Consider the following 21,557-nt stretch of genomic DNA (forward strand, 5'->3'; position numbering starts at 1 on the left):
GACGTGGTTTTTTGTTTGTTTTGTTTTTACAAATAAAGATCTGAAAAGCTATTTAGCGAGATCTGAAATCCCCCCAAAATAAAATCCAATGCAACCAATTACTTGTTATGGATTATCTGTGGAAGCTAGCTTTCAGGTCTGGCTTCCGATTCTTAGATTGATATAGTTCTAGACATCTAAACCCTGCTAGTGAGGCTCTGGCTGTGGGGTTGCTTATCGGCATTTTGCAGCTTTCAACAGGTTTTCTTCCACATATCATGATATTCCCACCACCATGTTTCGCTGTGGGGATGTTTTCCTTCCACTACACAATTCTGTGCTACTTCGTGTTGTTTTAACACAAACATTTCCAACAAATCAGTCAGTGTAATGTGACAAAATGTGAAAAGGTAGACCATGGGTCCAAACACGCTTTCCAGGCAATGTAAGCTCAGGAATATAGGAAGATTTCTTTTTTAAGCGCAGAGTTTGGTGGTCGTCTGGAGATTACAGGAGCAGCAGCAGAATGAAACTGAAGCTGTTACTCTATTAGCACTCCAATAGTCTTGGGTGTCTCTGGGAATAATCGCCGTGCCCATCGCATCGTTTGCATGGGCATGTGTCTGTGTGGCCAAGCATGTGTTGGCGAGTGTCTGGTTTCTAATGATGGTCATCCATAATTGAGTTCGGCCTCACAGCGGGGGGTGGGATGGCATTTAACTGGGCTTTGGCGGGACGGTGTGTTTGTGTCAGGGGGGGTCAGCGGCACACAAAACGTCCGGCAGCGCTGGACAGTAACCCGAGCCCAGTGCTGTTTAATAGATGCCACGTCTGATTAACTGTCAGTTCAGGATCAACACCAGCCAATTCATTAAAAGGACGGCCTGACCAAGAGTGGGACGCGAGCGCTTTAAGCCCAACACATGACTGCTCAAAGCACTCAACTGGGTGATGAGCAAAAAGAAAAGCGAGCTGACAGAGAACAGAGATGTTCATCTTCCGTTAAACTACCAAACACAGCAGAGTTTATAATATACAACACAGACTGGACACTGTGAAATGGTTTTTGGGTTCCACTCTTTCAAACGAGAGCATCTGTAAATACGCAAACCCCTCCAAATAGAACCTAGTGTAGCCACACCGCAAAAACACTAAATCTTACCAAGTCTACATTCTTGTGCAGATATATTTGTACAGATGAAATAAGAAAAACTAACTTACAAGGAACTTTCCAGAAAGATATAGGAGCTTGTTACAACTTGGGAAAAGTGTCTTGCTATGAGTGAAATAATTGGACACATTTTTGTAAATATTAAGGAATTACTTACTTAATACGAGCTCCTATATCTTGGTAAAAAGTTACTTGTAAGTTAGTTTTGTCTTTATTCAGGTGTACTAAGACATATGCATTACAAACTACACCAAAAATACTTGGTGTAGTTTGTAATCTAGTTGGTAGGATTTTGTGTTTTTGTTGTGAAGAAAGAGAGAGAGAGTCAGTGGACATCGATTCTCAAGTCTTGCCAAAGGTCCTCCAATAGATTTAGGTCTAGACTTTGACTAGACCATTCTGACTTAAACCATGTAAGATATGCTTTCTTTTGCATCTTCTAACAAGTTTTCAACGCCTTGGGCCTTCCTGTCCACTCTGACCAGCTTTCCTGTCCCTGCAGAAGAAAAGCACATCCTTATACCACCACAGTGTTATTTTCCCACTGTGCACTGATAATTGAATACTGGTTTCGGTTGACCAAAGCATCTTCTTCCACACATTTACAATGTTCCCCAAATGGCCTGTAGCAAACTTCAAACAGGACTTTACCATGTTTTTCTGGCTACTTCTCCATTAAGGCCAGGTTTGTGGAGTGGACAAAAGTTGTCCTTCTGGAAAATCTCCTTCTGCATCTCTCTGCCGCTATGAGCTATTGGCAATTTCTCTGACAAACACTGTCCATGCCTTGATAGGCACACATGCTCTACTTTTAGACTATAACAAAACAATCATCATGTAACTTAACTCTCCTTTAAACGTCTCCACAACCTGCTGTGCTTCTCGATCCTGATGATGCTGTTTGTTTCCCAATGCCAGACAATGGATGGATGGACTTTGTGTGAGAGGAAGTCTAAGGTTTATGGATACTCCTTAGACGCATTAGCCCCTTCTCTGAAAATCAATCCAACACACACACACACAGGAACCTCCTGGCTTGATCACAACTTTTGGTTTGGCTGAATTCGCTAACAAACGAAGCATTTCTGAATGCAAATAATAATAAAAACCCTAATGAGATGTTATTTACAGCAAACCCGCAGGTCCTCTGCCAGCTTCTCTCCATTATTCTTCGGGATGACTCCAACTCTCTTCTTTCTATCTGAATCGTACTAACCTTCACATCGACTTTCTCTGCTGACCTTTTCCTATCTTCCCAGTGAGGCTGATTTAAACGTTTCTGTATGCAGACAATAAAAAGAAACAACAAAAAAAAAACACAAAAAAAACCTTGGGGTTGGGGGGAATAAATGTTTGCTGCCAGACAAGCTTGCAGGCACAAATACATATCAATTACTAATGAAGTCTGTAAAAGAGAGCAGAGCCACATGAGTCAGAGGTGTTAAGTTCAGCACATGTTGTTCATACTGTGAAGAAGATTGTAAAAATGCCAACGGCTGCATTATCTGTGAAAGTCGTTCAGTGGAGGGGAAACGGTGCTGAAAAGACTTTTATGGTTTCCACTTTAAAGCGCTCGGCTTCAGTAATCAAAAAGCTGGGAGCAGAAATCTGCTGATCTGATGCGCCATCTGCTGGACGTTCTCATAAGTGCAGGTTTTATTTTCAATCAGCAATATGACTTTTTGTTTCTCTTGTTTTACGCATTATAAAATCCTGATTATCACCTATAATGTCTGCAACAGATCGTTTTTTTTTTGTTTTTTTTTTGTCAGTTTTTTTAGTAGTCTAGTAAAATATGAAGATAACCAAAGAATAATAATAAAAAAAAATGCAGATATATTTGGATCCTTCCTCATGTCAATGACAACTTCAAGTAGAAAGTAAAGTTCTGAATGATGATTAGAAGGCTAATAAAAAAAAAATATGGGGAAAAAAAAATTGACTGTAATACAATGCCGTCGAAGAATGGCGTTATTAATAAAGGTTGGATCAAAATGCCGTTCATTAGGAACTTTTGCTAGCAATCCCAGTACTATGTGTGGTGATAATTGGTGGATTTTCCAGCATTATGAAACACCTGGAGGTGTTATAATGGCTCAAAAATCTGAAAAGTGATGACAGTTTTGACTTGATGCCAGGAAACCTACGTAAGAGCTGAACTGTAGGGACTCACTCCAAAAAGCAGTAAGAAAAGCATGCGTCATCATCAACCGTGAATCGACTTTTCACATAAAAACCCTCCGGTCTTATTTCAGTTGTTTCTGATAAAAACATGGAAACACCATGTTTTTCTGTTTGTTGTGTCAAACGTTTACGACGCCACACAAACCTTTGACCTTGACCCCGTGTTAGTTTTCTACAAAAATAGCCTTAGAGTAATTCAATCAGCTGAGATCTTATCTTACTCCGAGGACGACTCCCTGCAGCAGCAGAGTCCAAACCTTTTGTCACATGGGCCAAAATCATAAAGTCAAAAGGACTGGATGTTTTTCCTCTCCTTACTCAACCGTAAAATAAACCATTGAATACTTTAATTAAACAAATAAAATACTCCGATTTGTTGCTGGAAAGGGATGAGTAAATTGTCATAGATACAAAATTTTAAAAGGGTTTTGCATGTCTGTCTTATATAAATAAATTTCACAATTTTTCTAAAAAGAAAAGAAGAGGCCAATTTAGTCAAAATCAGGACTTAGGTCACTTTCTTTGAAAAATGCTCCTTGTATTTAGACACAAATACAGCAGGTGACTTTAAGATAGTTGTCACAGGATTAATGTGGGAAATGCAAAAAAAAATTAAAATCTGGTTATTTAAAGAGCATTTTCTTTTGAAATGTGTATAATAATTTCCTTCTAATTAAAAATAGTAAGTTTCCGTCTACATCAAACGCCTGTTCCGGGGGGATACATTTGATTCATTCTTGAAATAAAGCCAGAGGGCCACACACAATCAGTTCAGAGGCTGCAAATGGCCCCCAGGCCACACTTTGAACACCTCTACACTATGACGTTCCCCACTGAGAAGTATATAAATTTTAATATACAGTTTCCTATTAAAATGTAAGTAAATCATGCCGATATTTCAAAATAGATGCACATTGAATTACTTTTTTTTCTTCAATATTTTGATGGATGCCTCTCTGTCTGCTTTCAGAAAAAAAATGAACCTGAATCTAACAATTTTGGACTTAATTGTAAATTTGATATATTCTCATTGTATTATGGTCATACTGCTCCGGGATCGCTCCAGCAACTAGCTCACTGCTGCCCACATGTGGAGACCAAAGGAAACACAAGAGGTGTAGAGGTGAAGTTCTTATCTGGGAAGAATAGAGCAAAAATGTTTTTAATAAAAATTATCTTTTATTTGTGTTTGAGCGGTCCCGTCCTTCACTGGTTAAATACACCAACAAAAAAAAAGGTTAAAAGAAAAAAGTCACAATGACACTTGAGTGTTTGCCTGAGCTGCAGTACAACAGCTTAGCTCACTGATTATTTTTTGGGGGGGGGGAGAAAGAGAAACCCAGGCAGGGTTGAGACTTTTTTTTTTTTCTTTTCCTTTTTTCAAGCAAAACAAAGCAAAGCTTACATAACGGAACATTAGAATCTTAAGGAGCAAAGACTGCAAATGCATGAAAATGTAATTTTTGTTTTATTGAATGGCACAGTTGTTCTCTCCCAGGTGATCCCTCACTGCATCCAAGCAGTGCCGGTAGTGTTCACACAAAGCAGGAATTCCCACCATCCCTCCCCCAGAAAATTCCACGGGAGGGGGAAAAAACAACAAAAAATGGATTTGATCCAATCAGACGGTAACTCGGCAAAAAATAATAATAATAATAATGAAACATTCAAACAAACCCAAACAAAGTACGTAGACAGTATTAAGTGCTGTAGTGTAGACAGCGTTGTGGATTGCAGTGCTGATTGGCATCGAGTCCAAGTCACAGGAGAAAATCTGCCTATCGTTAAACACTTGGTTTTAAAAATAAAATTAAATAATAAAACAGGTATTTACACACACACACACACACAAACATACAATCGTACTTCCTGAATAGACATGTAGACACGGAGCTGTACAGAGCAGACAGTGCATTTACCCATTACATCACGACGGCCGTTAGCGTCCACACAGCGGGGCTTCGTTAAAGAACTACACATTTCCCACAATACAGTGCGAGGCTCAACAGACCACTCATCGGTTATAGAAACTGTTCGGCGTTGCTTAGTAACCGTTTAGTCACGCGCAAACACGAGCTATTAGCTATTTCTCTCGTTCAAAGCAATGCTTCCTATGGCGCTTTTCCCTAAACGTGACCACAGGTGGCTGTATGGGAATGGCTCGGGTTTTTATTTTTTAAAGGTCACAGTTATTCCGTCAAACCAAACCCAGCGTTTAAAGTCATTTTTATGAGATAGCAGGCGGCTGGAGTTTTCGGCCTGTATGTGAAGCCCCTCTCTCACCTGCTGCTGCCGCACTTTTGAGATGAAAAATGCTAAATCGGCAGTTTGCTAATATTTCCGGTCGCAAAAACTGCAGCCATGAAAAACATGGCGGTTAAGCAGCTAGCTTAACAGGCTAGCTGCTCGAGATTACCCCCTAAAAAAAATTACATGACAATATCAGCTTTTTATTGTCTATTTAAAAATAGAAAGAAAAAAAAAACCACACACAGAACAGAACAAACAAAATTTGTTGAAATAATCAGTTAAAAACCACTACGTTTAGAATGTGACTCTACTAAATTTATGTATGAGTATGAATCAAAATCTAAAAATGTTTATATATAATGGCATACTATTTTTTTTATATTATAACAGAAGGTTACTTTAGATGATGGGACATTTTTGCTTTTCTGTTTTAAATAAAACAATCATGTTATATATTTTTGTTTATAACGTTTAACTGTATGAATTATGCACTACTTGCTCCCAGATTTAAAACAGAAATGTATAACATGACTCAATTTCTATTTTAAACTCCACAAAAGAGCAAAAGTGATTTCTATAACACAGCATACTGATTACTAATGTCAAAACAGCATAATATACATTTATTTATAATTTCTTGGATTCTGATACACAGATCTGAGCTGCAAATTTTTAATAGAACCGCCTCTAAGTTTAGCAGTAGTTTTCAAGTGCTAATTTCACAAAGTATTCCTTTTCTTATCTGCTTTTCATGGAGAAATGCAGATAAAACAAGACGCAAGCAGCTGGTTAATTAGTCAGGCTATCTGTCCAGATATCTGTCTACTTCCAGACATCCAACTCTACATCTTACACGTGCACAGCAACAGGTGGGGGAAGGGCCATTCTTTATACAACTGTCGAAAATTCTAATCAGTCTGGCATGATCTCCGGCATGTTGGGTAAAGAAAATAGCTCTTTACGTATGGGATGACGGAAGGACATTTTTAAAACCCGGCATCCCGGTACCCAGCCTACACCCAGTATGTAAGGTAAACAGGACCTTGGATGGGTATTTGTATTCAGCTGAATTAATCACAACTACTGACACAACGTTAATATTCTAATTTTGTGGTTCTAACTAATTGTGACACAGACACGCATTAAATGGTGCTACGTTGCTGACTTTTCAGCCCGTCAGACCAGTTGCGTGTACAGATGCACCGATCGATAACAGAGCAATAGGAACCGGGCGGATTTTTTCCCTAATGGGATCCGATCTGGGGTTTTTTCCTCCCCCTGTCCTTTAAGCGCATCAAAGCTAGGAAATGCCCACAGTTTCAGGAAATAAACATAAACTTTGAGACACATTTAGAGAAATGAAAGGAAAATGCCACTGATATTCCTTCATGCTCCGTTAGAATGGAAACCAAAATCTCTATTAGAGAACCTGCGGAAGTCATTTGTACTTTATTCCTTAGAAGAAAACGTAGCAATTAAACCTCTAAGAAAAAAAGAGAAGAAAAAAAATCGGTATCAGTCAGGGAAGCTCCGATTGGTGCATCCTCAGTTGTGAGAAATGTCCGCCTCAACCAACTTAAACCTTGTTTTGTGAAAAAGTCGAACATAAAAACCCCGCCAACTTGGAGACAAAGAGACGAGTGGCGTTCAACATCCTGAAAAACAAAGACAAAAACGACGCTAGCTCTGCGCCACATGGTAGAAAAAGAAATGAAAAGAAAACCCACGACAACAAGCGGCGTTAAGAGGTTTTGTGCTGTTCTGTGCGGAGGCTTGGTCCCTCAGAGTGAGTCCGCTCCGTTGGCGGCTTTTGGACGCACTCTTCATTCAAGCGCTGCGCAACATAACAACTACCGCAAAGAGAAGCGTAGCCAAAACGGATAAAAAAAAAAAGAAATGAAATTTTAAAAATATGGAACAAGGAAGAAGAAGAACGAATCAGCGTGAAAACACGACACCTCAGAGGGAAGGGAGAGCTGGTACTCGAGTAAAAACTAAGAAAGGGTTAGTAGAGGTCAACCTGATTTGAGTCTCGCCCCAGTTAGTCAATAATCAGCTCCGAGCGCAGAGGAGAATAATTAGTTAGAAGGGAAATGTGTCCAATAGTTTACACTCTTTTAGGCTTCGTTACAGAAATTTCACCCCAAACAATGTTTTTAGAATATATACAAGAAGTTACTAACATTTACCACAGATGAGTCACTGGAAGATTTAAAAAAACAAAAAAAAAAACAAAAAGGGGGAATTGACCAAACGTTTAAATTCTGGACAAAACTGGAGCTGCAGTTTCCCAGTGTTCCCAGTGCTCCCAGGTTTGATCGACAACACTCCTTCAGACATTCCTGTTCAGACATTTAGACTGAAATGGCGTTTCCCCAGGGCATTGCTATACATTCATAATACTATGTGGCTTCAGAGATTACCCATATAATCTGTATTTAGCTCACACGTCTGTCTTTTTGAGCCAACCCGACGGAGCAGACTGTTAAAGGTCTCGACTCGGAAAACTAGCTTCAGTTTAATTATTGAGGTTTGGACGAAGAGATCCTGAACGCTCCGGGTAATGAGGGGGGGCCTCCCCGGTAAAGTCTCATGGCTCCTGCGGGCTCCCGTCCGCCGTGACGGAAGTGCATTTCCGTAGGAAACAATAGCACCTCATTGGCTCGACAAAGACAGCCAATCACCAGTGACAAAAGCTAGGGGCCCTGGGGCCCAACCCCGTCGCCGTGACCGGACTCTGATCGGGTTCGCTTTGGGAATGTGCGTTCGAGTGTGACTGTGTGTGTCGTGTGTGTGGAGGGCAGAGGAAGGCCACTGTCCGTTTCACTTGCAGCGTCCTTTTTGTGAAGGGGGAGGGGGCTCTGTTTCCGCGGTGAGGGTGAAGTGTCGTTAGGTGGAACAGAGGAGCAGCTTAGACCTCTGCCGCCGTCAGGCCGATTCGTTCCTCCTCCTGTCAGTCCCGGCTGGGCTTCTTCAGGGAGAAGGCAAAGATGCTAAAATGGTCGCTGAGCTGCTTCACCTGCCGATGACAACGACAAACGTTAAGCTCCAAATTCAAACATGTTGCAAAGCTGCAACACTGCTAAATCTCACCAAGGGTTCTTGCTCGTTTCTAGTGGAAATATGTCACTTCATTAGAAATAAGACGGCACTAACTTACAAGTCACTTTTCAGCACTACATTGATGAAAGAAGTACTAGTTATAATTGAAATAACCTGCCAGTAGAACAGCACATTTTAACTTGTCATATGCAGGGTTTCTCCTGGTGTATTATAAGCCTGGCAGGCCACCAGGCTTTACTTGTGCCCGCACCAGGCTAAGCATTGCTTATTTAAACAATTTTTTAAATTGTTTCTTTTTTAAAAAAAACTTTAGGGTTGGTATTAATCAGGTATTAATCCTCCAATCTTTTAATAACACATATTTATCAAGTGATATTTTCAAATTTCCTGTCAACTTTAAACACTTTTTAACTCAAAAAGACGATGAATGACTGCCCTGGCACCCAAGCACTGGGCTTAGCAAGTTTTCTGGGGGAAACTTTGACATGCAAAAAATATCTTATTCCACTGGCAGATTATTTCACTTCCAACTAGTAATTTTTCCATCAATATTGTGGAGTTATTGACTTAACACAAGCTCCTATTTCTTGCTGAAAAGCTACTAAACTAAAAATGCGTGGTAAGATTTTGTGTTTTTTGCAGTGAACCAGTGAGAAACAGGCTGATTATCAAGCTTTCCACATGAGTAAACATGAAAATCTGCTTTTATGTCCAAAATCTGCAAAAAACCCATTTACAAAACTTTAAAAGTTAAAAATATTGCATTCTGAGTTATGTTCAGGCGCTTATTACTTACTTTTTAAGTAAATTAGTATGAATTTAACTCAGTCGGTTAGAATGTATTGATACCACGAACACTGGGAAGACATAGAATGTTTCATTCATTTTATTTCAAATTTGAATATTCTATTCAATGAAACCTGGCATAAATGCACATTTAAGCCGGGTTTCTACCTTGCTTGGTCAAATGGACGAAGGCTTCAACAGATTTCAGCCAAGCTAAGATGGAAATCTTGGATTTCAGCCATTTTCAAGTTAAGAATGTCTTTGTTCATCTTTCTTATGTCCATATGGACCACGAGTCAGATGAATAAATCAAACCATTACAATTTAATTCAGAGCAAAAACGTTGATCGGTCGCTCCAAACCCGATGCCAGACTTCTTCATCTCAACAATGAATAACGAAATATCGTCGCATTTTTATCTAATCTGCTTTGATTCGACTCTAATCCCACCACTACAAATGCGGTTATCAGTGTGTGAGCGGGAGCTCTTACCACCGATACGCCGTAGTGTATGTGCGTGAGGATGACCGCGGCCGTCCATAAGTAAAGCAGCAGCGTCTCGTTGGTGAAGACCCTCGTGACGGCTCCGCCCACCACCACCGTCATCGGCAGCAGCAGCCAGGTCAGCGGCTCGCAGCGGGTGTTACTCATCTGACACACGATCAGCTTACACTGGAAAACGGACACGCAAAATCATGATTAAACAGAGAAATTTGAGGGGAAAAAAAAAACCCCCCCCAACAACTTACGCATGGTACTCACTGTGACATTGGCGAACGCCGTCCCCACCATGAGGCAGTACATCCTGGGCTGCAGCTCCAGGATCTTGGACGGGGAGAAGACGACCCAGGCGGTGGACAAGACGAAGAGGAGGACGGGGGACAGGAAAGGCAGGAAGGCTTCGTACAGGCTGCTGTGCTTCAGAGTGTTGCTCCTGTAAGCCCTGAAACATCCGCAAGGCCGAGACGTCTTCACGTCGTAGCAAGGCAACCGCAGAATTCAAAAGGTTTCATTTCAGAGCACGAAGTAGCGCACAACTGGGAGACGGAAGATTTCGCTTCTTTCTTCTTTTTTTTGACAAATGAAACCTGAAAAGTGTGGTGTGCATTTGGATTCAGCCTCCCGAGTCGACACTTTGCAGAACCACTTTTTGACGCAATTACCACTGCAAGCCATGAGGGGGCGGGTTTCTATCAGCTTTTGACAGCTGGAAAGTTCTGACAATTCTTTGCAATGCTCCGTCTTGCCACAGATTATCTAGTGGATTGAGGTCTAGACTTTGACTGGGCCAATCCAACACATTACTGTGTTTTGGTATAAACCATTCTGCTTTAGCTCTGGCTGTATATTTAAGGGTCTTTTCCAGCCTCTGACAGGTTTTTGTTCAGGACTGCATTTATGCTGCGTTCCAGTCATACTCTGAACTGGGAAATTCTGACTTCCCAGTTGGAAAAAAAAAATCAACTGGGAAACTAGGAGCAACTCTGACTAAGGTTGTGTACAAAAGCTTCCTGATCCATTTTATTTATGACTTTGGCAACATGTGGATTTTATGTCCCTTTTACCCACTCTTTTTGGTTATTGTGTTCTATTTTGCATATTTAAAATGTTTTCCTTTTCCAGTGTGAAGTTATGCAGAAAAGGAAAGTCTGATTCATCTTTAAGAAGGCAAACGTGCATTATTATACCATTATCAAAAAATTATTTGAAAATGGTCACAAAATAAAAATATTAGCATTTATCGCAATGCTTTCTCTGACAATTCCAGTGAAATTTGTTATCGTGACAGGCCTACTCAATTACATGCTACTTAGTTGATTACCTAAAAATCACAATAAAATACGATGACGTTCGTGGTTGGAATGTGAGAAGGTGTGAAAAAGTTCAAGCAGTATGAATCCTTTTGCAACACCTCCATTAAATACTCACTTCAAGACGTTGTAGAGGCTCATGGGTAACGTCACAGTAAACGAACAGCCTGGAAACCAGCAGAAATTCATGTTAAAAGCAGCCGGAGCAAAAACACACACACAAAACATTTTAAAGCGACCAATCAGAGCCCACCTATGATCATGAAGGTGAAGAGGTCCCTGTAGAGAAGGTTAAAGATCACTGGCTGGTACCAGGTCTCCACTCCCACCACAGCAGTCACCAAGTAAACAAGGGAGATCGTCTAGAAGGAGACGGGACAAAAAGAGCAATAACGTTTTGTGAGCCCAGCGTACTGAAACCAAAATCGCTACATATGATATGTGTGTGTGTGGGCGGAGGGGGGGGGGGGGGGGGGGATTCTCACCACTTGGCTGATGTCGTAGCCCCAGGGCAAAAACAAGATGCCCGTGTTGTATTTCTCCCAGTGGGACAGGATGAAGGAGAACAGCACCACCCACAGGATGTAGTAGAGCGTGACCACGCCCACGCCGCTCTCCCCGCGCCCGAATATGGAGTACACGGTGGCCACGAAGAAGATGCACGCCCAGCTGTCCAGGCCGTGGTCGAACAGCTCCCCCAGTGGCGTCGAGGAGTTGGTGCGGCGGGCCTGTTTCCCGTCGACGCCGTCTGGTGAAAAAGAAAAACGTTACGCGTTTACAGACGAACGATGCAAACAAAGAGACGCAGATGTGTGACACCTCCACCCAGATAAAACTGCTGCTCACTCCAGAGAAATCCCTTAGAGTTACACACATTCCTACGTCCCACTGCTGCTGCAGCACATATGGACTTCCACCCAAGAGTCCCAATGGAAATGGGTTAATATGATTTATGGAGCAAACTACAGAACAAAGAGGCGCTTATGGAGAAACAGTTGACTGGGTTTCCCTTTAACTTAACAGCCACATGATTACTAAGGCGGCGTCTTTGGGAAATAAACTTGAGAAGTTGTGACTGAAGTCAAAAGGAGATCTGATTCATATTTTGCTAACTTGTTACAAGTGTCGTGTTTTACAGAGCGGAATGGAAATAATACTAAAAAGTTCTATGAATTATATATATATAAAAAAAGAAAGTTGAATTTGTGGTGGATTTTCTATAAACCAAACATGCAACAGTCCCGTTGCACAATTATACACAGACTGACACAGAAACTACATCCTTTTTTGTTGCCTTCAAAATTCATAATTTTGCATAGATATTTATTCAAACCTTAAATTAGAATTGAGTTAAAGTGGTTGGTTTTGTGTCGTTGACCTGTCACTTAAAGTTGCAGCACGTAACATTTACAAAAACATTTTTTAACATATTTTATAAAACGGTCACCACGTTGTAATATGAGACATAATCTGTGAAAAAATACATAAATAAATAAAATCGAGCTCCTCCATCACCTCCCTGTGGTCTTACTGCCATCTGAAGAAATGCAAAAAACAACCAATCAGAGGCAGGAGGTCGGTCTTAGCGTTTCTCAATGTGCTAATGGCAGAGAAACAACTTACCGTTACAAAAAACTGTTTATCGTTATTGGCAGGCATGCTAACTAGCCTTAGCATTAATGGCAGGCTGTGCTGGTGTGTGCCAGCTGTAGAGAGCAAGCACGTACACGAGCTTGACTGACAGCGCTAAGACCCTCTTACAGGCTCTGATTGGTTGGTTTTGACCGAGCGGTGGTTCTTTGCTCATCAGCTTCCGTGTTCGGGGAAAAGCGGCTCGGTCGTTTCCGGTCTATTGAATATGGCATTTTACAGTCGGGGCCTGTAGGGCTTGCCCAAGGTAGCAATTAATGATGTACATTGATCCGAAGCCCCAACAAGTAAGCTGGAGAAAGGTTTTAAGATGTACGCCTCGTTATACGTTCACAGATACGAAGGTGAGTTTTACTTTCCTTAAACTTTGTGGCTAACATTAGCTTTAGCTCATGCTAATAGGCAAGATTCTCTGACATTTTTCTTATAAAAATGTGATATTTAAGTATCTAAACATTTTAATCCATTCTAACGGACATGTTAGATGTTTTTACCTTGTTTTGTACTTATTTTCAAGTATATTATGTGTGTTTATTGTCATTATTGTCAGAGAGCAAGTAACGGAGGAAGTTAAAGGTTCGGGCTTTTTGCTTCTGAAGCATGAGGAAGCACAACAAGCCTCATAGCTTAAAAGTAGGGCAGCACCGGTGTCCGAGTTTGAGTTCAGCTGACTCAAACTCTGAGTCAGCTGAAACTATGAATTTTCAGGTTCATAGTTGTTGCTTTTAGAAAAATATGGTCGTGTTTCTTAAAGTCTCCGTGTTACTTAGTTTTAGTACTTTTACATGCTTCTTGTTAAGAACTCAAATAGGATGGTGTTTACAGCAGTGTGTACAGGCGGATCAGTTGCTCTGGTCTGCTCTCTCGTTCCCATAAACTCTTTCAGGCTGAATACAGAAGTGAGTCCATGGAAATAACACAGGAAGCTCCTTTACCTTCTTCTTTAGGCTGAAGAAGTTGATCCGGAGTGAAGTGAAGGCTGTAAACTTTGCTGTGCGGCGTTAGCTTTAACTGGTAGCGACGAATATTTACAAGCCACCGTCTTCTTAATTCAGGACCGCTTGGAAATCCATGAAAACTTAAAAGCCCCTTATACTGCATTAGGAAGACAACAATATTCATAGTATTGCTTTATTTGCGTCTGAAATAAGACTTTGTCTTTTCTAACTGTCATGGTAACTCAAAGCGGGATCAAGAAAGCCACGTGCAAAGAGCCCATTGCAGATGACAATATTAGCACTGGGAGAAAGCAGAGGAACTCAATGTTTTTTTACAGATTATCTGTCTGACAGTTTTGACAAATATGTAAAAAAAACATTTTTTAATTTTTTTTAAATAAAAGTTTAAACAATCCACAATTTCTTTCTTTGGTTGAAGGTAAGAAAAAAAAACATTCCAGAAGCTGGTTTATCCACGTCAAAACCAGTTCTAATGTGTTTCACTGTCTGTGTACAATCTAGACGATTAAGATCTCACTGTCAACTGTGGAACAGCACCAGAGGATGCTAATCACTGCCATGTCTGACGGCTGATACTGTATTCTTCAATCTGAAAGCCTCACCATGACTCCCTCACGTGTTTGTATCCGATTGTGTCCAGATAACTCAACCTGCGTCTCATCTGGACACGAACATTTCCTCCAGAAGGATTCTAGCCTGCAGTATGCAGATATTTGTGTTTCTATGTACATTTTTGACCCTGTGCGGGTTAAATGAAACCAAAATAAAGTAAAACTTGTGCAACTGAATATAGTTCTCAAAAAAAGAGACTGAAGCTGTATGTTTATTCTGGCCAAACCCATCACAGAAAACCCAGAATAATGAGATTCACGCTCAAAAAAAGTGGATGTAAAGTTCTCACTGACACCATCACTCAATCATTCAGTAAAATTAAAAAAAATATATTCAAAATATACTGTATATTCAAAATATAATTTTACCAAAAAATTGACAAACTAACATCAAATTTTGAGTATTTTCCAGGGCTACGAATTGCGATTCTCAACATAATCGATTTCCTTCTGCACCTCTAATGTTACCCGACTGCTGTGTGTTACAAACTGACTGCTCTTCCTCATGTGACCCGTTTCCATGCGCCTGCGTTACGTGTGACCCCTCGCTCTCAGCACTGCTGAGTGCCCCCGAGACTCCGAGTCAAAAATAATAAACTGACCACCAAACAGATTTTTGGGAAAAGCTCCCAATCTCTGATCTTCTCAGAAAGTCAGAGAGAGGAGGGAGATGACTCCATCTCCAGAGGTCGACGAGGTCAGAACTCACCGAGAGTGTAGGCTAAGAAGTTGAAGATCCCAGCAGCCACCCACACCAGGCTAGGCACATGCTGGTTTCCTGCAGCTGAGACACGAGTGACGTTAACACACGACCCGAACATTTACAGTCAGAAACACACAAAGCAACTGGTTTCTACTTTTCTTATTCAACATAAATCCATTTAAGATACAGTGATTTTTTTTTTTTTTTTTTTTAGGTCAAAGTGTCTGTGGTAAGACGACACACCAAAACACAGAATGTCAACACAGACTGCAAAGGTTAGCCTTTGTTTCTGCATTACAGATACGCACCATCGTGGCAACACTGATAACATTCTCTGTGTATGTGTGTGAAGGATTTAATAAGTTAAAAATTGTCCTGAGCAACAAGCGTCAGTCCCGTTTCCGTGAGTGACGCACTTTGGCCCCGCATAAACAAAGACGGAGCTGCTCCCCCTTAAACGGTTGCGTGTCACGGCAACGTACGCCCAGCGGGAACGAAGTGATGGACCTACAAGAGGCAGTGAAGTCGAAGTCGTAGAAGGCCAACATGAGGAAGTTCAGCACGAGGAACATGAAACCAGTAAATGTGATGAGGTTCGGAGCCAGCCATGTTGGTAAAAACTGTTGGAAGAGAGAGAGAAACACAGTTGATGGAGTTTTATCCATTAGAAATGAAGCACAAAAGTTAAAAGAGCATGGAAAACACGTTTCTGTGCATAGATGAAGCAAAGTACCTGGAAAAAGAAATTCTTGTAATCAGGTCAGAGCGATTAATCTGAGTCATATTTTACTCGTTATTTTATTAAAACTCTTTATCCGGCTAAATGTTACCTCGTATTTTTTTCCACTACAAGAAAGCTGGAAGTCCAAACTTTTTGGCAAAATTAAATTTTTTTCTTTTTAATCATGATTGCAGAAACCTTTTTTATTTTTACCTCCAAATTGAACACACAAAAACAATATTTAAATATAATAAGCAAATCTGCCTGATTCCCTTTCGACATACTTTTCTTCAGTTTGGATGATTTTGGATCAGCAAAAATACTTTCTTTTCTGCATTGCCGGCTGGATATGGAAAATGCCTCTACCTTACCATATACGGGACATGACGTCACAAGGTGAAGCTTTTATTTTGTCGGTAAAAGGTGATGATTGGAAAGGTTTTTCAATTTTTCCAATAGCGCCTAGTACAAAAGTACTTTATGTAGTACAATGAATCGCCAGGTTTTGTGGAAACACAGTAAAGTCAGAGAAAGTGTGACTAATTGCAGGCCGAATACTTCCAACGTACTACCAATAGTGTGTTAATATTAAAGCATTTTAGGACTTATCGTCTTGTTTTTAATGGGAATGAAACCCTTCCTGGCCTAGTCTCGGCTCTCTGGGTGCAGCTTTAGGTAACGCGAGCCGGAAGCCTTAGAGCTTTCACCCCGCAGCGCAATCAGCCGTCCGTTGACGACCTTTGGATCGTGTTTTGATATCACTTTATCAGATTTGCTTACTTGTTTTTATCGTTATGCAGCTCTAAATGGCAGAAAATATGTGAGGAATGAAAGGGCTGTAAATATATTTTTTTTAAAAAGACGTATACATTTCACAAAGCAAATTAAAAATCGGTACTTTTTTTTTTTTTTTTTTAGTCAGGCATATTTTGGGACGCTCTCTCGAAGTCTACCGCTGTCGCCGATGGCTGGAAAACGTCATGAATGATGGAGCTCTCCACTGGCTCTTACCTTCACTAAAAAGTTCCAGAAAGGATGCATCACGTAGACGGACAGGGGGTTCGTGTCCACGGCGCTGTACTGCGAAAACAAACAAATAAATCCCGTCATTTTTTATTTTTTTTTAAAATATTTTACACGTAAAAGAATTCACACACATTTTCTATGTCATTTAATTCCACGTGTTTCATGTTTACAGGATCCTCCAGTGAGCCTTGAGAGCAAAACAAACCCGGCTCCAGTGTCTGTAACTTTATCTAGGTATGACAAACACGCGTAAGAGATCCAGTGTAGCCGGAGCCAGTGGCTGCTGTCAGGAGTACACGCTGTACGGCCCCTCGTCACGTCGCTATTTTGGTCAACCGGGCCCCTTTCCTGTGGATTTTTAATCTACCTTCCGATCTGTATCCCCTTAAAGGAGGAGCAGGATCTTCTTTATTTAAAATAAATATTTCACAGGAGCCACAGGTGTGTTTACTGTCTGTAGAGCAGCAAGAAAATGCAGCCACGCCCCACTAATGTCTAACATAATGTTACTGCAACACAGCTGTATCAATGTTGTATTTTTCTTCTTCCTGTAAGTGAGAATTTCTACACGTTACTCACAATGTAAGACTTTTCTAAGCCAGATCACACTTTGCACTCTTATCTCCGAAAGAGGAAGAAAACTGGAGGAGCGAAACTGCACACCAATCAGAGCAGCACAGTACACACACACACACACACACACACACACACTCATCTGTACGCTTTGGTAAATTATTTGAAAATCGATTCTCGTTATAAACAAACTGAAGGAGCTAAAATATAAAGCAGAGGCTGCAATGTAGTGGCGGGTAGCAGAGGTTTTAAAGCCCGTGGTTTAAAATAAAAACATTAAAATGTTCCCATCGTGTTGTTCTGCCTGCTGAAAGTCTTTATGAAAATTTGCAAGGTCTGCAGTGACCCCCACTTGTTTCTGAATACTAGTGAGAAGCAGGTTACGAATGAATCATGAATTACACATCTAGCCAATTTGTTTCTTCCATTAAAATATCTTATGTTTAATTTATTGTTGAGCATGTAAATGTAAGAAGGAGAAAATTTTTATTATTTCTTTTTTGTGTGTGTTTTTAATTAAAAGTCAAGTTTTTGTGGCCCATGAGTAGATTCCACTCTACAATTCAAAGTCTGGACACCCCTCTAAATTTAACATCTACATCAATTAAGACAAACAACTTAGACGGGCTAATTTATCCCTGCTTGAGGTCTATGTGTTCAAACTATAATAATAATACTAATAATCCAGAAAACATTAAACGGACAGCCATAATAAATGTATTGCTTTTTTTTCATTAGCATTAGGAATATTTTGTCATTTTTTCTGTATTATATAGATGCACTCAGATGATATTATATGGCTATTTTATTATTATTTTTTAATTAATTTCTGCAACTGTGGTGATTTTTACGCAAGTTTATAACACCAACCGAGTGCCTACTTGGAACACAGTGATGTAGCAAGTGGAGGAAGGCAATGAAAAGACAATTACTAGCAAAACGCCTCTCATGACCAACAAGAAATACAAAAACACAACTAAGAAAATGAAAGTGTAGCTTGCAATGTAATTGTAGGAGGTAACCAACTATAAATATAGCTCATACTTTACATTAAATCATTTTTTTTTCCTGCTTAGTTTTGAGATAAACTGCATGATCGATAAACTTGGGACAAATTCACTTCCAGTCCAAACAGGAAGTGAGAAATATCCGAACTGTGATATTCCTGCTTAGGAACTACCTAAACAGAAATATCACAACATATAAAGTGAAAACAAAATGTAAGACAGCCTCCGGCTTTATGCTAGTGTACAGTTCCCATCCCTCCCTCTGGTTCACCAGCGTATTATTACAGATATACGTCAATATATAAATATCAAACGAGCCTTCCATACAAACCAAACCTATCTGAAAACTTTGAAAAAAGCTTTTTGTCAAATAGGATAGAGAAGGAATGGCTAGCCATTAGCCTCTGCACCATTGTAAAGCAGGAGGCTGCATGCCACTACACTTCCGGTCAATATAAAAAGGATGTTTAATTAAGAACATTATATTAGGTATGGTGAGAAACGCGCCTTAATGCTCAGTGGCGATAAAGGGTAAGCCACAAACAACAATTATAAGCAGTAGGGATGTTCTATAAAATTAATAAATAAAAAGTTAGAATCGACAACTAAACAAAGAGCATTTTTTATCATGACACGAATGAAGATACACACATCCCGATTACATTTAGTTGATAAAAAGCTTTATCAAGGCTTAAGACCTGACTAACATCCGGTAAATGTATAATTCCCCAGCATCAGCGATCAGGATCGTGACAGCTCTCAGCCCATCATTTTCTCTCTTACTTTATATCTGTCGAACCCCGCCAGCTGCTCTTTTGTGACATATTCGTAAAGAGCCATGACGGTACAGTTCGGCTTCTTCTTCCTCTTCCTCTGGACGTGCAAATCCTTCACGCTAGCTGCCGATCCGGAGTACCATCTAGCTTAGCCGCCGTCTTTCACGCCGGGTGAGGTGATGTCGAGTCGAACCACCGGAGCCACTCCTTCCCCACCGAGCACTCCCAGGTCGGGGTGCTCAATACCGCCCCCTTCAGATCTGGAGGATAGGTTTTTAAAAACGGCGAGAAAAGTGAATAAAATGTGTTTCTTTAATAATAAGTACGCGACACATCATGTTTGTAGTAATAATATATATATATATTGAAAACAAAAGATAAAAAAAATTTCCGAGACAAGGTTTCAAATTTGCTCATTTGTGACGAAAGGGCGATCTATAACATGAATTTCTATGGCACTAGTGAAATAAATGTGACGTGGCTTTAGGTTGCATCCCGGAAGAAGGCAGATTTATTTGCGTATGCCGAGAGGAGCTGGAGTGTCACTTGTACGTGATTAAAAAAAAGAAACCCTAATTTAAAGAATAAGGTAACGACTACCGTGCATAAATTTCATTTCATATTGATTATGTTTTCGTATCTACTTGTTTGCACCTAGGTTTCTTCATTCCATGTAGCATTAGTTGCACTAGTTAGCCTACAAGCTAAGCTAACATTAGCCCCTGACATATCCATCTTTAAATGATTCCTCAAGCTAATTTGATCAGCAAGAGATGTTCTGTTTTAAAATATCCTTTAAATTAAGTTGCGTGTTAGGATGCAGATGTGTTTTTGTATATATTTTGGTTGCAGCACGACCGCTTCACCAACTTAAAGCATATCGTGCTACAAAATGTTAAGCTTCTAATAAATAGTCATATCTCTTGGTCGCTTGAATATAACCGAAGTTGGCTAAAAAGGTACCATCACCGCAATGTTATTTAATTCATAAGAGATGAAGAGGTAGGAAGATAAATCTCATCAGACATAATTTGGGTAAATGAGTTTAGACTGCATGGACCGCTGTACAGTCAAATTGCATCATAATATGGCATTTGATCCTACTTGTGAGTGCTGAGTATGCACAGAAACCAAGCAGATGGGCGGAAAACAGTCAATAAACTTATACCAGTTGTCAGTTCTTTGGATTATCATTGTCAACATCCCAATTTGCTTCTTCTACGACAGCATCCATCAGGGATTTTAGGACATTGGTCAAGCTGTAGGATTCGTCTATAAATCTGTTAAAAGTTGCTCACCTGTCATAAAACCTTAAGGTCAGCCTGATTATTCTGATGTAATGCATGCAGTGTTTTTTTTTTCTTCGGTGTTGTTAAAGAAGAAACAGCTTTGTGAAATCTTGTAGTTGAAATCTCTTAATTTCCCAGCTGTGTTCGTTTGATGGTAGGAGAAACAACTTACTTTAAGCTTTATTTGGAACTCTTGTTCTCTTATCTGAAGGGTAAACAATGACTTTAGGGCAGCCGTCACTGAAACGGTGCCCGTATTTTTCTTTAAGCAGCTTTAACACCTTTAACTGTTCACTTTTGTAACTGCATGAAAAATTCCCATGGATATTTGGTTAAATTAAATAAACAATGGTACTTAAAAAAATACATTACAAAGTGAAGTAAGGCAGTGATCAAACTTGGGCCAAATCCATGGCCTGAGCTGACGTGCTGTTTCTTTTCTCCAGGATGGTGACTGACGTCCAGCTGGCCATCTTTGCCAACATGCTTGGCGTGTCGTTATTCCTGCTGGTTGTGCTCTACCATTACGTTGCTGTAAATAACCCCAAGAAGCAGGAGTAGGTTTCACTACAATGACCCGGGAAGTGCGTGTATTTCTACGTAACTTTTCCTGGGGGTATTCAGCATGATGTTATCTGATTGAAATGTTTGGGGTTTTTTTCCATTCACTCCATAAAGTGCATGATTTGAGGGAAGAGTGCAATGCAATCTTTGACTTGCAGTCTTAACACGCATTACTTTTCTTCTTCTCCTCAGGTGAGATAGTTGGAGTCCTAATCTTCCCTTGTAGAAGATGAAGTTCTGTTGCACCATGCTTTTTTAAATCTATTAAAAATGTCTGAATTCAGTTAGTCGTGATCCGTCTTTTTTTTCCCACACCTCCTTTCTTAAACATTCAGCTTTATTTCAAATGGTAAAAACGCCAGAGGGGAAAATTAACAGAAATATAAGGGCTAAAACATGAAACCATGTTGAACATTAACTTTCAAGTGATTTAT

General features: G+C 40.2%; 2 protein-coding genes across 2 annotated transcripts; one reads left to right on the plus strand and one right to left on the minus strand.

Annotated features, from left to right (window-relative positions):
• Positions 1-4,493: 4,493 nt before the first annotated feature.
• Positions 4,494-19,477, minus strand: selenoi (selenoprotein I). The gene is made up of 10 exons (XM_032585952.1): positions 19,278-19,477; positions 16,900-16,968; positions 15,679-15,787; positions 15,174-15,248; positions 11,730-11,992; positions 11,498-11,606; positions 11,363-11,411; positions 10,196-10,376; positions 9,926-10,105; positions 4,494-8,603 (listed from the first exon to the last, which is right to left on the minus strand). Exons 1-10 carry the CDS (start codon positions 19,332-19,334, stop codon positions 8,496-8,498), a joined length of 1,200 nt encoding a protein of 399 aa, XP_032441843.1. The 5' UTR covers positions 19,335-19,477; the 3' UTR covers positions 4,494-8,495.
• Positions 19,478-19,726: 249 nt separating this feature from the next.
• ost4 (oligosaccharyltransferase complex subunit 4 (non-catalytic)) lies at positions 19,727-21,406 on the plus strand. Its single transcript, XM_032585953.1, has 3 exons — positions 19,727-19,859; positions 21,006-21,143; positions 21,316-21,406. Exon 2 carries the CDS (start codon positions 21,007-21,009, stop codon positions 21,118-21,120), a length of 114 nt encoding a protein of 37 aa, XP_032441844.1. The 5' UTR covers positions 19,727-19,859; position 21,006; the 3' UTR covers positions 21,121-21,143; positions 21,316-21,406.
• The last annotated feature ends 151 nt before the right edge of the window (positions 21,407-21,557 follow it).

This window comes from Xiphophorus hellerii, chromosome 15 (assembly GCF_003331165.1).
Source record: "Xiphophorus hellerii strain 12219 chromosome 15, Xiphophorus_hellerii-4.1, whole genome shotgun sequence".
Taxonomy (NCBI): domain Eukaryota; kingdom Metazoa; phylum Chordata; class Actinopteri; order Cyprinodontiformes; family Poeciliidae; genus Xiphophorus; species Xiphophorus hellerii.

Bases quoted from the DNA above. Each gene is read 5' to 3' on its own strand.
- ost4 (XM_032585953.1), top strand. From the start codon at position 21,007: ATGGTGACTGACGTCCAGCTGGCCATCTTTGCCAACATGCTTGGCGTG.